Source organism: Meriones unguiculatus, chromosome X (assembly GCF_030254825.1).
Source record: "Meriones unguiculatus strain TT.TT164.6M chromosome X, Bangor_MerUng_6.1, whole genome shotgun sequence".
Classification (NCBI taxonomy): domain Eukaryota; kingdom Metazoa; phylum Chordata; class Mammalia; order Rodentia; family Muridae; genus Meriones; species Meriones unguiculatus.
The window spans coordinates 92,107,091-92,120,179 of record NC_083369.1 but is presented as its reverse complement, the minus strand read 5'-3'; the positions used below and the strand labels follow the sequence as shown (position 1 = coordinate 92,120,179).

At 38.7% G+C, this 13,089-nt stretch overlaps 1 protein-coding gene across 1 annotated transcript in view; it reads right to left on the bottom strand.

The window, feature by feature from the left end:
- The window catches only part of Sytl5 (synaptotagmin like 5), a 329,523-nt gene that overhangs the window by 25,652 nt on the left and 290,782 nt on the right, over positions 1-13,089 (bottom strand). Inside the window, exon 16 of the mRNA XM_060374394.1 lies at positions 12,890-13,051. Within this exon, the coding sequence (XP_060230377.1) occupies positions 12,890-13,051 (162 nt within the window). The remainder of the gene's footprint in view (positions 1-12,889; positions 13,052-13,089) is intronic.

The window sequence follows — 13,089 nt, the reverse complement described above, 5'->3', positions numbered from 1 at the left end:
TTCCTAGGGTATTGGTTTTCCATGCTCCCAGACAAAGCCTACTCCGTTAGTATGAACGTGCTCCATTTGCAAAGACTGGAGATAGTGGAAGGTGGGTGTGAAAACTATGGAAAAGTTATTTACTTGAAAACAAATATATAAAATTCTGGCTGCAACCAAAGCTGGGGCACTTTAGTGCTGGGAAAAGAGGCAGCATTGATTAAAACTATACTACAAAGCAGTAGGGAATGATTGAGACTCTCAGAGCAAATGTGTGAAATAAGATGACACTCATTGTCTTCTGCTGTTTGAAAAGATGGGTCCACTTTTCATGCAGAACAAAACGTCAGACTTCCCAGTGCATTTTTAGGTATAACACGGGGAAACAAATTACAGACAAAAGTGCCAATATTGCCAAGTAAAGAGCAGCTTTTAGTTAGGTAATAACTCCACAACAACGTACATTTATTGTCTGCTTGAAGGCAAAATAAGAGCATGTTTCCTTGGAAAACCACTTAAGCTTGCTCGTGGTTTTCAGAGGTCCTTGTTTTTATAATAGCACCTCCTGGGAAGACTTGAATGGCAATTCACACTGACAAACACTTCTTGTCTAACTGTGTAACAGGACTCCCAGAAGGATAATGAGTTGTAGGTAATAAAGAGTCCCATGTCATGCAGTAAAATAAAAGTTACACTGTGAAACTACTTTACAGTACTCGAGTTTGACATCTTGAATTCTTTTTTCTGTCAGCAGCAGCCTCCTCACTGGCTTCTCTTGAAAAACACAACACAAACAAAACTCTCAGTACTAAGGGACTTTCAATACACAACCAACATGCAGTACGACAGTATATTGCTCTGTCATTTCCAGTACAAAAGGAAGTCAGTATTTCTGAAATGTTAAGGACTATTAATTATGATCTTTTATTGTTAGAGATATCAGCTTTTACAGCTCACACTCCACCTTAGCTGAATAATATTAAAAATATCAAGCCTCTAGTGCTGCTCAAAGTAAATTTGTAAACAGCTGATAGAACGTCTACTAAAATGACTGATACAGAAAAGAGACTATTTCAAATAGTTTGTACTGGAATTTTTCCTAAAGTTTCTTATTGCCTTTATTTTATTGGAAGGAAAATAAGACCTTTTTTAAAAAGTGAAACTGACTTACAACACATAACACAAAGATCTATAAAAAGAATTAGCAGTGTCTTTCTGGGTATGGTGATACATAATTTTACTCCTAGCATTCCTGAGCCAAAGGCAAGCAGTTCTCTGTGAGTTTGAGGCCAGCCTTGTTTAAATAGTGAGTTCTAAGAAGCCAGTGCTGTATAGAAATACCCCGTCTCGAAGGAGAAAGACAAACATGGGATATACTCACTTATATAGACCTATAAGATATGATAAACATAATGAAATCTATACACCTAAAAAAGATAATCAAGAGAGCGGACATGGGGTAAGATGATCAATCTCAGTTAGAAAGACAGATGGGATGTGCATTGAACGTATGACAGGGGTCTACTGAGCGCATCTGAAAGACTCTAACTAGCAGTGTTTTCAAAGCAAAGACTCATGACCAAACCTTTGGCAGAGTACAGGGAATCATAAGAAAGAAAGGGAGTTAGTCTGATGGGGAAAGGATAGGAGCTCCACAAGGACCAAATATATCTGGGCACAGGGTCTTTTCTGAGACTGACATTCAACCAAGGACCATGTATGGATATAACCTAGAACCTCTGCCCAGATGTAGCCCGTGGTAGCTCAGTAACCAATTGGTTTCCCATAGTGAGGGGAACAAGGACTATTTCTAACAGGAACTCAATGGCTGGTTCTTTGACCTCCCCACCCCCAAGGGAGAAGCAATCCTGTTAGGCCACAGAGGAGGACTTTGCAGCCAGTCCTGAAGATACCTGATAAAACAGGATCAGACGAATGGGGAGGAGGTCCCCCCCATCAGTGGACTTGGAAAGGGGCAGGGTGGACATGAGGGAGGGAGGGTGGGAGTGGGAGGGAATGAGGGAGCGGGATACAGCTGGGATACAGAATTAATAAAATGTAACTGATAAGAAAAAAATAAAATTACAAAAAAAAGAAATACCCTGTCTCAAAAACAACATAGACAAATAAAAATAATCAGTGTCTTAATTATTATGTCTCACCTTTAATCAACTAAGATCATTTATCTTTAATGGAAGTGAAAAAATACCACCTTAAACATATTTAAACCACATGAATTTAACATTCTAGCTCTCTAACGTTTTTGCACTCATCAATAACTACTTCCTATGTATATAAAGGTTGATGGGTTATGTGGTGTATGTGTATGGTGTGTATGTATATGTGTGTGTGTGATGGCACACAAGTAAATCATAGCACATGTGTCAAGGTAGGGAACAACTTTGTAGAGTAAATTTCCTGTTTCTACCTTTCGACTGTCTCTGGGTATCAAATTCAGGTCACCAGGCCCAAATTCAGGTCACTAAGTCACTTGTCTTTACCTGCTAAGGCATATCACCAGCTTTTGTTACATAGAGCTTCCCACATCTTTAAGATTTGTAAGATTGGGACCATTAAGATGGCTCATTGGGTAAGAGGTTTCCAGCAAGCATGATGACCTCAACTTGATCCCTGGGACCAACATGGAAAAAAAATAATAAACTCTTGTAAGTTGTTCTCTGCTCTTCACACATTCAATGTGCAGGTACTTATACACACGCACACACACACACACACACACACAGTGTAGTGAAAAAAAATAAAATTTAGGAAGTGTCAAAACCAATGCCATTTTTTTACTATTTTTTTAGATTTTTTTTATTTTATTAATTACACTTTATTCATTTTGTATCCCCCCATAAGCCCCTCCCTCCTCCTCTCCCGATCCCTCCCTCCCTCCCCTTTCTGCATGCATGCCACTCCCCAAGTCCACTGATAGGAGAGGTTCTCCTCTCCTTTCTGATCTTAGTCTGTCAGTTCACATCAAAAGTGGCTGCATTGTCCTCTACTGTGGCCTGGTAAGGCTGCTCCCCCCTCAGGGGGAGATGATCAAAGAGCAGGCCAATCAGATTATGTCAGAGGCAGTCCCTCTTCCCATACTTGCTATGTAACCCACTTAGACACTGAACTGCCATGGGCTACATCTGTACAGGGGTTCTAGGTTATCTCCATGAATAGTCCTTGGTTGGAGTATGAGTCTCTGGGAAGTTCCCTGTGTTCAAATTTTCTTGTTCTGTTGCTCTCCTTGTGGAGACCTTGTCCTCTCCAGCTCTTACTATTTCCCACTTCTTACATAAAATTCCGTTCACTCTGCCCAACAGTTGAGCATCAGGCTCAGCATCTGCTTTGATAGTCTGAAGGGGAAAGGCTTTCAGAGGCCCTCTGTGGTAGGTTCCTAGTTTCTTTCCTGTTTTTCTCTTCTGGCTTTCAGAAGCCCTCTGTAGAAGGTTCCTAGGTTGTTTCCTGTTTTCTTCTTCTTCTGATGTCCATCTTCTTTGCCTTTCAGGATGGGGATTGACCGTTTTAGTTAGGGTCTTCTCTCTTGCTTAGTTTCTTTAGATGCACAGATTTTAGTAAGTTTATCCTATATTATATGGCTATATGAGTGAGAATATACCGTGTGTGTCTTTCTGTTTCTGGGACAGCTCACTCAGGATGATCCTTTCCAGGTCCCACCATTTACCTGCAAATTTCATGATTTCCTTATTTTTCATTGCTGAGTAATACTCCATTGTATAGATGTACCATAATTTCTGCATCCATTCTTCAGTTGAGGGGCATCTGGGTTGTTTCCAGCTTCTGGCTATTACAAATAAAGCTGCTACAAACATGGTTGAGCAAATGTCCTTTTTGTGTACTTGAGCCTCTTTTGGATATATGCCCAGGAGTGGTATGGCTGGATCTTGGGGAAGCGCTATTCCTAGTTGTCTGAGAAAGCGCCAGATTGATTTCCAGAGTGGCTGTACAAGTTTACATTCCCACCAGCAGTGAAGAAGGGGTCCCCTTTCTCCACAACCTCTCCAGCATGTGTTGTCACTTGAGTTTTTGATCTTGGCCATTCTCATGGGTGTAAGGTGAAATCTCAGGGTTGTTTTGATTTGCATTTCCCTAATGGCTAATGAGGTTGAGCATTTCTTTAAGTGCTTCTCTGCCATTTGATATTCCTCTCCGGAGAATTCTGTTTAGCTCTGTTCCCCATTTTTTAAGTAGATTACTTGGTTTGCTGCTTTTCAGCTTCTTTAGTTCTATATATATACTGGATATGAGTCCTCTGTCAGATAAAGGGTTGGTGAAGATTCTTTCCCAATCTGTAGGCGATCACTTTGTTTTGATGACGGTGTCCTTTGCTTTGCAGAAGCTTTTCAGTTTCATGAGGTCCCATTTATTGATTGTTGCTCTTAGAGCCTGTGCTGTTGGTGTTCTGTTCAGGAAGTTTTCTCCTGTACCAATGAGTTCTAGGGTATTCCCCACTAAAGAAAAATTCTCAACTTCATATGGAATAACAAGAAACCCAGAATTGCTAAAACAATCCTCTACAATAAAAGATCTTCTGGAGGTATCTCCATCCCTGATCTTGTCGTATTATAGAGCAACAGTTATAAAAACTGCATGGTACTGGCATAGAAACAGAATGGTGGATCAACGGAACCGAACAGAGGACCCAGAAATAAACCCACACACTTATGGACACCTGATCTTTGACAATGATGCCAAAACCATAGAATGGAAAAAAGATAGCATCTTCAACAAATGGTGCTGGTCCAACTGGATGTCTACATGTAGAAAAATGAAAATAGATCCTTTCTTATCACCCTGCACAAAACTGAAGTCCAAGTGGATCAAAGACCTCAACATAAAACCAGACACATTAAATCGGCCATTTGGTTTTAAAACAAAAACTGTTTCTCAGTTCTGAAGCTCTATATATGGCAAGAATGTAACATCACTTCTTGAAGGCTGTTTCAAGTCATTGTTCATTTGCATTATCCCTTATCTTATTGTGATCAAATGCCTGATAGAAACAACTTAGGGGAGAAATTGTTCACTTCAGATACATTCATGGGGCAGAAGCCTGAGGCAGCCTGTCTCCTCAGGTCAGAAAGCAGAGAGACAATTTTGAGAGAACTGAGGTAGAACTATAGCCCTCAAGAACTCCACCCCCAACAACAACCCACTTTTTCTAGTGAAATTGTACCCCCCTCAGTTTTCACACTCTTCCACCAGCAGAGGACCAATAGGGTGCCATCTAACATTCAAACCAAAGCACTAGCTGATCAGGTACCCTTAAGTTAATTCCTTCAGAAAGTATCTAAGAGATTTAGGGCTCAACCTTTCACAGCACATTAAGAAACCTTGTATAACACAGGGAACACTTAGAGGATGGCAAGAGACCCCTTCTTTAAATGTTAAAGCTAATAAAACAATGCAGAAGTGAGCATCGTTATGAAACTGCTTATCTTAGTAACAAGATACTTGTTACTACTTGTTAATACTTCAAATACTTTATACTTTTGGTACATCTTGAAATTTAAATGATGGTAAAAGACTCCATAACATGTGATGCAGTGAACACCTCATTTCATCTTTTACAGCCACAAAGTTCCTTAGGTTTTGGGCAATTTAGTTGAACCTCATTGACATCAGTAGGCCAACTTATAAGTTGACAGCATGGTCCTTCTTTATTACATTATTCTTAAGGTGGATGTGCTTATTTTTTTGATAGAAGAGTCAGATAGATATGTAGAGATGGGGATATTGATCACCATTTGGTTAAGTACCCTGTCTTCTTTCATGATTTCTTTAGTCTTTTTGTCATCTGCGTATTGAAGAAGTCTGAATCTTTCACGCACAGCTCATCTCCTGGTATAAGATGGACTGAACATCAGCAGTTAAAAATGTTGTTGGCAGACAGTACTCAGCTCCTTTTCATGCACAGTCTGGACAAAATCTGTGCAGAGCAGAGAGAGGCAAAGTTTTCAAGTCTTCTAACTGGGTAGAAATGTGATGGTGCCAGCCATATTCTTTTTGATAGTAAATTTTCATTTGCCTTTGATGGAGGCAACCACTTGTAGCTCACCATCTCTGCCAGGTCAAGATGCAAACACAGGGTCTTATGTAGGCAACACAGAAGGAAGTTAGTGATAAGGCAGCTGTTGTGCCCATACAGCTTGAGCCAGACACTCTACTCTTTCAGTACTAAGATGCTAGGCATACAGTCCAGTTTGTCCTAGAATCTTTAATATCAAAAGCCTTGGTAAATTCTATGTGAATTTACAGTATGTTTACTTAGGTGTTAGAGGAAGAGTACATTGCCTATGTGCTTAGAACAGGGACTGGAGTGACTGACAAAAAACAAAATTTGAACAAACCTTCATTTACATAAAGGATTTGCTATTATTAGTTCAAATAGGATAATGCAGGAATTGGTACAAAAAGAACACCTTTGTTTGCATAAAAGGATTTCTGTGACTGGAAAAATATTGTGATTAGTACAAGTGCAAATATTCATTTGCATAAGAGGTTTATAGTTATTTTGCAAAACAGATAATTCAGTAATCTATTCAAATATGACAATGTTGTACTTAGTTCAAACACAAATTTTCATTTGCCTGAGATGCCTATGAAAGTAAAAAAAAATAATGCTATAATTGGTGCAAACACAGTCCTTTATTTGCATGGGGGGCTGTTGTGACTGGTATAATAATCATTGATAAGATTGGTTCAAACAAAAGTCTTCATTTACATAATATTTTTATAAAAAATAGTAAAAACTGACCGGTAAAAAACTGACAGTGCTGTACTTGGTTTCAGTACATCAGATATACGCTGTAATTGATCCAAAGGCAAACCTTTATTTGCATAAGATGCATTTGTAAAACATGGATAATGTTGTGATTGTTGCACACATTCCTTTATTTGCATAAAAGGTATACTTTATTTGCATAAAAGTAAGGGCTGTGATTGGCTGAAGCAAAAGCCTTCATATGTATGAGAAAGTTGTAGCACCTGGTACAGAACTTACAAAAATTCTGATTTGTCCTTTATTTTCATAGTAATGTTATCATGACTTCTATAAAACTGAGTGCTGTGACTGTTGCAAATACAAGACAAAATGCTTATTTCTATGGACAAAATGAAGAATGTTAAGACAGAGAAACAACATATTTTACAATAGCCACTAATAACAAAAAGTACCCTGGTGTGAATCTAACCAAGGAAATGAAAGACTCACATGAAAAAAAACTTCAAGTCTCTAAAGAAAAAAAAAATGAAGAAGATATCAGAAGATGGAAAGATCTCCCATGGTTATAGATCGGTAGGATTAATATAATGAAAATGGCATCCTACCAAAAGCAATCTACAGATTTAATGCAATTCCCATCAAAATACCAACACAAAGAACAATTCTCAATTCCATATGGAAAAACAAAACACTCACAATAGCGAAAAAAATCATGTACAATAAAAGATCTTCTGGAGGTATAGACATCCCTGATTTCAATCTGTACTATAGAACAACAGTAATAAAAACTGCACGGTACTGGAATAAAAACAGACTGGTGGCTCAATAAAACTGAATCAAAGACTGAGAAATTAACCCATACATCTACAGATAGTTGATTTTTGACAAAGAAGCCAAAACCATACAATGGAAAAAAGACAGCACCTTCAACAAAGGGTGTTGGTTTAACTATATGTCTGTGTGCAGAAAAATGGTAAGAGATCTATATCTATCACCCTGCACAAAACTAAAGTCCAAGTAGATCAACGACCTCAATATAAAATCAGACACACTAAAACTGTTAGAAGTTAGAGAAGAGCCTTGATCTCATTGACACAGGAGACAACTTTCTGAACAGAACACCAACACACAGGCTCTAAAATCAACAATCAATAAACAAGAGCTCATGAACCTGAAAAGCTTCTCTAAATCAAAGGACATTGTCAGCAGAAGAAAAGGATATTCTACATACTGGGAAAAACTTTCAACAACCCTGCATCTGAAAGAGGGCTAATATCCAGAATATACAAAAAACTCAAGAAGTTAGGCATCAACAAAGAAAGTAATCCAACTAAAAAGTGGGGTACAGATCCTGGCAGAAAATTCTAAACAGAGGAATATCCAATGACAGAGAAACACTAAAAGAAATGCTCAACTTCCTTAGTCTTCCAGGAAATGCAAATCAAAATGACCCTGAGATTCTACCTCACACCCAGCAGAATGGCTAAGATCAAAATTCATGGGAGAACAAATGCTGTAGAAGTTGTGGAGAAAGGTAAATCCTTCTCCATTGCTGATGGGAATGTAACCTTGTACAACCCCTATGGAAATCAATCTGGCACTTTCTCAGAAAATTAGGAATAGTGCTAACTTAGGATCCAGCAATACCACTCCTGTGTTTATATCTAAAAGATGCTCAACCTTACACCAAGGACATTTGCTCAACTATGTTCATAGCAGCTTTATTCATAATAGCCAGAATCTGGAAACAACGTATATTTCCCTCAACTGAAGAATGAATACATAAATCATGGTACATTTACACAATGGAATACTACTCAGCAATTAAAAACAAGGAAATCATGAAATTTGCAAGCAAATGGATTGAACTAGAAAAGATCATCCTGAGTGAGGTAACCCAGTTGCAGAAAGACACATATGGTATATACTCAGTTATAAGTAAATATTAGACACATGATATAGGATAAACATACTAAAATCTATAGTCCTAAAGAAGCTAAACAAAAAGGGCAACCCTGGGGAAGAGGCTGAAATCTCATTCAGAAGGGCAAACAGGGTAGAAATTGGAAGTAAGAGAAGACAGGGAACAGGACAGGAGCCTTCCACAGGGGACCTCTGAAAGACTCTATCCATCAGGGTATCGAAGGAGATGCTAAGAATCATAACCTAACTTTGGCAGAGTACAGGAAACCTTATGGAAGAGAGAGATAGAAAGACATGAAGGGGACAGGAGCTCTACAAGGAGAACAAAAGAGAAAAAAAAACAAAACCTGGGCTTATGGGGGTCCTGCAGAGATGGATACTCCAACCAAGGACCATGCATGGAGAGGACCTAGATCCCCTGTTCAGATGAAGCCCATAGACTGCTCAGTTTTTAGGTGGTTGCCCTAGTAAGGGATACAGGGGATACAGGGAATGTCTTTGAGATGAACTCAGTGGCTGACCATTTGATCACCTCTCCCTGTGGAGTACAGCCTTGCCAGGCCACAAAGGAAGATGACACAGCCAGCCCCAATGAGACCTGATAAGCTAAGGTCAGATAGAGTGGGAAGAAGTCCTCTGTTATCAGTGGACTAGGGGTGGGGCAAAGGGGGAGAAGAGGGAGTGTGGGTGGAACTTGGAGGAGATAAGGAGGGGCTATAGCCAGGATACAAAGCAATAAATTGTAATAAAAAATAATAAATATATTAATTAATTAAAAATAATTTTAAAACTTTGTTTCATACAGGACAAATATATCTCCTAAGATTTTATGAGTTATTTGTACCAACTTTAAGGCCAGTAGTTTAACTCAAGCAACAAGTTGAATTCATTTATAAAATGGGGGAAACTTACCTCACAAGCTTGGGACTATTAAGTACCAGTACTGACAGCTGCCACTGATGGTGATATGGGGTTTTCTCTAACATTGTTTACTTTTCCATTAGTACTATAAATTGGGTCTGATTTCCTTTGTGGCAATCTTATTATGACTATGTTGTAAATGTTTTTATTTCATCAAATTATTCCAACCAATGCATTTTACCTTACTGGTGAGTTAGTAGCTCATGAGGGGAAGGATAATATAATTAGATTTAGAAAATCTAGGTAGGCCAAAGGCATTGTTTTGATTATTGGAAGAGAAAAAAATTCTATATTTGTCTAGAGTGTATATACAAAGTAGGGAGCCACTGCCCACTTACACCTAATATTGTACAGTTTCAGCATGGGTGGAACTAGGAAGAGAGATCAACAATGTGTGAACTCTGAAAGTGGAGCCAAAGAAAGAGTAGAAAGTCAAGAGAATCCAAGGTCTTGTTAAGATTTGCTAATGTGGATCAAGCTACCAATCAATGCAAATACTCCCAAGCTTTTACTGACAGTTTATGATGTTCCTAAAAGAATACTGACAGCCTTACAGAAAATGCATATTCAACCCTAATGTCAGTTCTCTAAGAAGAATAAGGATTTCAAATATTCCAGGTATCAGAGATGTAACAAAGCTACCATATTTATGATTATGTTACAAATTAGAATACAAAAGTTTAAGAAATAACCTACCCAAAATCTCATAGGTTTTTTGAAACCATGAGAGAACCAATGCTTATTTCAGTTCACTATCTTAACAAAATGTTTGTTTTTTTGTCACTACATATAAAGAATAATCTCTAGTATCATGAATATAACTTTCTATTTTCCTTCTTACTTACAAACTGACTAAATATATGAAGAAAATTTAGTTGCTTATAATGAATCCAATGTATAGTTCTTCTAAGGTTGAACATGCTAGACTATACAGGCATTTTATAATTCCCCTAAGTAAAAAAAAAAAATGTTTTGGATAGTTATCACTTTTTCATGTGAGCAAAGGAGGTTATCTCTGCTTATGCTATAAATTATAAAGCATGAGAAAGAGAGATAATGTTTTGAGATTGGTCCTGTTCTGTGGAATTGGTTTTTTTTTTTTTTTTTTTTTGGAATTGGTTTTTTTTTAATTCTAATTTTTATTTTTTATATTAATTACAGTTTATTCATTTTGTATCCCAGCTGTAGCAACCTCTCTCATTCCCTCCCAAACCTACCTTCCCTCCCTTGTCTCCCATGGCCCTCTACAAATCCACTGATAAGGGAGGTCCACCTCCCCTTCCCTCTGACACTAGCCTATCAGGTCTCATCAGGACTGGCTGCATTGTCTTCCTCTGTGGCCTGGTAAAGACGCTCGCCCCTCAGGTGGATGTGATCAAAGAGCCAGCCACTGAGCTCATGTCAGAGACAGTTCTTGTTCCCCTTACTAGTGTATCCACTTGGAAGACTGAGCTGACATGGGCTACATCTGAGCAGGGGTTCTAAATTATCTCCATGCAAGGACCTTGATTGGCATATCACTCTCAGAAAAGACCCCTGTCCCCAGATTTTTTGGTTATGTTGCTCTCCTTGTGGAGCTCCTGTCCCTTCCAAGTCTTTCTATAATAAGATTCCCTGCATTCTGCCCAAAGTTTGGTTACGGATCTCAGCATCTGCTTTGATACACTCCTAGGAAGAGTCTTTCAGAGTCCTTTTGTGGTAGGCTCCTGTCCTGTTTCCTGTTTTCTTCCTCTTTCGATTTCTACCCTGTTCGCCTTTCTGAATGAGGATTTATCATCTTACCCTGGGTCCTTCTTGCTAAGCTTCTTTAGATGTACAAATTTTAGTATGTTTAGTCTATATTATATGTCTAATATCCACTTTTAAGTGATTATATGCCATGTGTGTCTTTCTGCTTCTGGGATACCTCACTCAGGACGATCTTTTCTAGTTCCCACCATTTGCCAGCAAATTTCATAATTTCCTTTTTTTTAATTGCTGAGTAATATTCTATTGTGTAGATATACCAGGATTTCTGTATCCATTTCTCAGTTGAGGGATATATCTGGGTTGTTCCAGCTTCTGGCTATTACAAACAAAGATGCTACAAACATGGTTGAGCAAATGTCCTTATTGTGTACTTGAGCATACTTTGGATATATGCTTAGGAGTGGTATAGGTGTATCTTGAGGTGTATCTTTTTATTTTAGTATTTTTATTAAATTTTTATTTTTTTAATATTAGTTATAGTTTATTAACTTTGTATCCCAGCTGTATCCTTCTCCTTCATTCCCTTTCAATCCCACCATCCCTCTCTCCTCTTCTCCCTACCCCTTTCCAAGTACGCTGATAGGGGAGGACCTCCTCCCTTTCATCTGACCCTAGTTTATCAGGTATCTTCAGGCCTGGCTGCAAAGTCCTCCTCTGTTGCCTGGCAGGGCTGTTCCTCTCTTGGGTGTGTGTGTGGGGAGGGGGGGAGGTCAAAGAGCCAACTATTGAGTTCATGTCAGAAATAGTCCCTGTTCCCCTTACCAGGATACCCACTTGGATACTCAGCTACCATGGGCTACATCTGTGCAGGGGTTCTAGGTTATATCTATACATGGTCCTTGGTTGGAGATACAGTCTCACAAAGGACCCCTGTGCCCAGATATATTTGGTCTCTACAGGGCATACTAACTCCTCCTTTCACATGATTGCCTGCACTCTGCCGAAGGTTTGGTTATGAGTCTCGGTATCTGCGTTGATACACTGCTAGGATGAGACTTTCAGAGGCCCTCAGTGGTAGGCTTCTATCCTGTTACTTGTTTTCTCCTACATCCAATGTCCATACCATTTGTCTTTCTAAGTGAGGGTTGATCATCTTACCCAGGGTCCTCTTCGTTGTTTATCTTCTTTAGTTGTACAGATTTCAGTAATTGCCTGAGAAAGTGCCAGATTGATTTCCAAAGTGGTTGTAAAAGTTTACATTCCCACCAGCAACGGAGTAGGGTTCCCCTTTCTCCACATCCTCTCCAGCATGTTTTGTTACTTGATTTTTTTAATTGTTTTAATGGCATGAAAATACTTTCTTGTTCTAATGAGATTTTATAGTGTGCTCTTTTTAGTAATACTCAGAAATCTTCAACTGACGAATGGATTTCAGTAATAAAAGTCACTCATATATGATTACATGGCTTCTCATGTTATACAATATGTATCTATGAAGAACTTTTAAAATAATGGTCTTATAATATCTATCAAAAGATTGTAATAATCTTTTCTTGAGAAGCCTCTGCTTCTTCAGGCCTGGAATATCAGTTTGGTTTAAACTTGTCTAATTGTGTAGCTAGAAGCATTTCCTACCTTGGGCTGAAGCACAAACCACTCATCACATGGATTTTCAAAGTTCCATGAGTCAAAAGCAATCTCCACCTCTCCAAGGAAACTGTTGCGTCCAAACCGATCATAATGCCAGACTGAGAGCTGTAGGGTTCTTGTTTCCAGCTGGGTGTGGCTGATGGTATACTATAAATGAGATGAACAGTATCACACACTGCAGGGAG